The sequence below is a fragment of the Pistacia vera genome, unplaced genomic scaffold (genome assembly GCF_008641045.1).
Source record: "Pistacia vera cultivar Batoury unplaced genomic scaffold, PisVer_v2 Contig65, whole genome shotgun sequence".
NCBI lineage: Eukaryota > Viridiplantae > Streptophyta > Magnoliopsida > Sapindales > Anacardiaceae > Pistacia > Pistacia vera.
Window position 1 is genome coordinate 1,055,041 of NW_022196501.1, and position 3,360 is coordinate 1,058,400.

Sequence of the window (3,360 nt, forward strand, 5' to 3'; positions counted from 1 at the left end):
CAAAGGCAGGCCGAGTTAGGCCCGCCATTTTCTCCAAAATGGCTAGCCCAGCCTGGCCCGCCAGCCCTAACCCGCCGGGTTAGGTGGCGAGTTGGGCCGGGTTAGCCCGATTTTCCTATTTTTGTTTTTTTTTTTTATTTAACTTTTCAAATAAATAATTATAAATATAATTGTTTTTAATTAACTTTTCTAATATCAATAATTCAATTCAATTTTTTTGTTTGTTAACATTTCAAATATTAATTTAATTTTGATACAATCAAATTATAATATAAGAAAAATTAGACTTATTGAAGTATAGAAATTGGAATTTGGAAAATTGGAAATATGAATTAAAAATTGCAAAATCTAATAAAAATTAAAATATGAGCAAATTGCAAAAACTAATAAATGAATAATTGAGAGATTAGAGATTAGAGAATATGAGAGAATGAGAGAATTTGAGTTGTGAGAAAAATGTGAGAACTTAGGGCCAATTTATAGGAAAAAATGGGAAAGAGAAATGACGAAAAAGACCCTTTCAACGGCTATAAAACGGTTATATTTCAAAGGTAAAAAGGTAATTTGAAAAACAAAATAAATTTTTTTTTTTTTTTCGGCCAACCCGCCGGGTTGCACACAACCAACCTGGCGGGTTGCCGGGTCTCTTGCAAAAGAGACAAAATAGAAACCCGCCGGGTTGCGGGTTGCCATTGTGCAACCCGGCGCGCCCGGGGGTTGCTACCGGGTTAGGGTCAACCCGGACCGCCATCTTGGCGGTCCGGGCTTAACCCTCATTTTCCCGGGCCGGGTTAGGGTTGACCCGCCTAACCCGGCCCAAATTTTCCACCTCTACTGGCCGATCTCCAGCCACGGCAACGAAAAACGGTCGATGAACACGAACTCTCGGCCGGCGAAAGACGACGAAACTGTTGCTGGGGACATAGGGGTTTTATAGATTTGGGGACGGTGGTTGCATTGGTGGTGTCCAATTGGATTTTCACCGCCAGAATCGGCCGAAATCCGGTGAAGAACACCGAAACCCTAAGCCTAACGGTGCCGGCGATTGGAGGGGCAAATGAATCTGGAACCAGAGGGGTTTTGGACGACGGACTACGGGGAAGCTGATGGAGGTGACCAGGGGGTTCGACGTCGTCTGAAACAGCCCAGATCAGGCTGTTTCTGGCAAGGGTGTATAGTGATCGAGGGTGTTTTTGATATAATTTGAAAATAAAATGGTAAGTTTTGTAATTCTACTAATTTAGGGGTTAAAACATAATTTATTAATTTAGGGTTAAGGGCATTATAGTAATTGCACCCTCTAAACCCTAAAAATTCATAACACTGTTACTTTAAAGGTGAAAATCTGGAATAAATGAAACCAGTGGTACTAATTTGGGATTTCATCAAACCTTGGGTGGGAATATGCCGTTTACTCTATTTATTTATTTGTGAAATAAAAGTTCAAAATTACAGATTTAATTTGTTCCATTCAAAAGATAGTTCACATACTCCAGTTGTACACTAATTGATTATTCACTTATTTAACAATAAACATGCCCACTTAAATGAGGAAATGTCACTTGATATCCATTCATGCATCGATCCGCCATAAAAGTTGCTTTGCTCTGCAAACACATCCCACTTCCAACCAATTCTCAACTTACTAATGCAGGAATTAATTTTAATAGCTTTTGGTTGGCGGTCATAACAGTACTCATTTCATCCAAGAGAAGTGTAGATTTTGCTAATATGCAAAACCATTCCTTTTACCGACTAATTTTAACAAACAACATGGTCATGTAATATTTTGTTAAGGTATTGTTATAAACAAAGAGGAAAAAAGTTTTGGGCATAGTNGGATAGGGAATAGGGTAGAGAAAAATTGTGTACCCAAGGGGTCCCTTGTGAGAAATTTAAATGCTTCTTTTTCAATGTAGCAAACACAGGGTGGCAAGGGCCCCTTGTGAGAAATTTAAATGCTTATCTGGAAAAGGAAGCACCAACTCTTGACCCATCCATCAAAGAATAGATTGTGAAACACGTTAAAACTTTTGAAGTCATCTCTTCTCTTCTCCCCCTCCCCCATTCTTCCTATTTTGCCAGCTTGTTTTCATTCAACTTTTATTTGAATTTTCTTCAAGAACCATCTCTGCAGTCTTTTCTTTTGAAAAACAAAAAGTGAAAAAAGGGTGAATTAATTTACTTTTATTATCATAATTAAATGAAATAATTACTTATCATAACCAAAATAATAATGTTTAATGTCAATAAATAAAATAAAAAAGAATTAGGGCAAAAATTTATTGTCACCCCCAATTTTGGCATGATATCAGTTAGCTACATTTTCTTAATTTATCAAAATAATTAATTGAGTTTTGCGCGATTAGAATTAAAAATTTATTTAACGCCAGGTTGTGTGCCTAACGAAATGACGTGGCAAAATGTAATTAATATTTTAGTGGGTCCCACGTGTAGACCCAACGACCCTGGCCCACCTTTACCTCGTCTATATATATATATATATATATATATATATAAATGGAAGAGGCACAAATTTGAAATTACAAACCCGAAAAATCTCTCACGTCGACAGCCACCACTACAAACTCACGGGCGGTGGCGGCGGGGCCTATGTCGAAATTCAACGTGCCGCCGCCACCACCATCAACATTGCCGAGGCCGCTGTACAAGCAGCGGTCGTGGTCTCCCGATGCGGAGCGAGACGAAGCGTGGCAGCGGCGGAAGGGGAATTATAAAATGCATTGTTGTCGACAACGCAGCAAGAGCGTTACAGACGACGATTTACAAGAGTTGAAAGGGTCTATCGAGTTTGGTTTCGGATTTGAACCTGATTCGCCGGTACTTGATCCGAAATTATCGGATACTTTACCCGCTTTAGGGTTTTATTGTGCTGTGAATAAACAGTATAGTAATAGATTGTCGAGGTCCTCGTCGACATCCTCCATTTTTTCTGATAGCGATTCCTGTAGTTCTAGTACCATTTTTGATGCAGGTATGCAAACAAACATAAAAAATAGGGTTGTTTTTGATAGTTTTTGAAAGTGGTGAGGTTCAAATTTTATGATGTTTTATTTTGATCTAATGGTTGTCTTTTTGTGATTATAGGTGAAGATCCAGAAACGGTGAAGGTGAGATTGAGGCAGTGGGCGCAGGTGGTTGCTTGTTCGGTAAGGCAATCCGCAGGAGATTGAGAAAACGGCGTCGTTTTTTTGTGTAAAATACTTGATTCATTTTACTTAGTGTCAAAGTTTCTGGATTGGTTATGTGGTGATGTTAATGTATTATTGATTTTGACAAGGCAGCTTCTACTGCAAATTTTATTATAATTTCTTCTCAGACCATTAATCGTTGCACTAA

At 38.5% G+C, this 3,360-nt stretch overlaps 1 protein-coding gene across 1 annotated transcript; it reads left to right on the plus strand.

Annotated features, from left to right (window-relative positions):
- Nucleotides 1-2,530: 2,530 nt before the first annotated feature.
- LOC116111783 lies at nt 2,531-3,360 on the plus strand. The gene is made up of 2 exons (XM_031397932.1): nt 2,531-2,995; nt 3,109-3,360. Exons 1-2 carry the CDS (start codon nt 2,614-2,616, stop codon nt 3,192-3,194), a joined length of 468 nt encoding a protein of 155 aa, XP_031253792.1. The 5' UTR covers nt 2,531-2,613; the 3' UTR covers nt 3,195-3,360.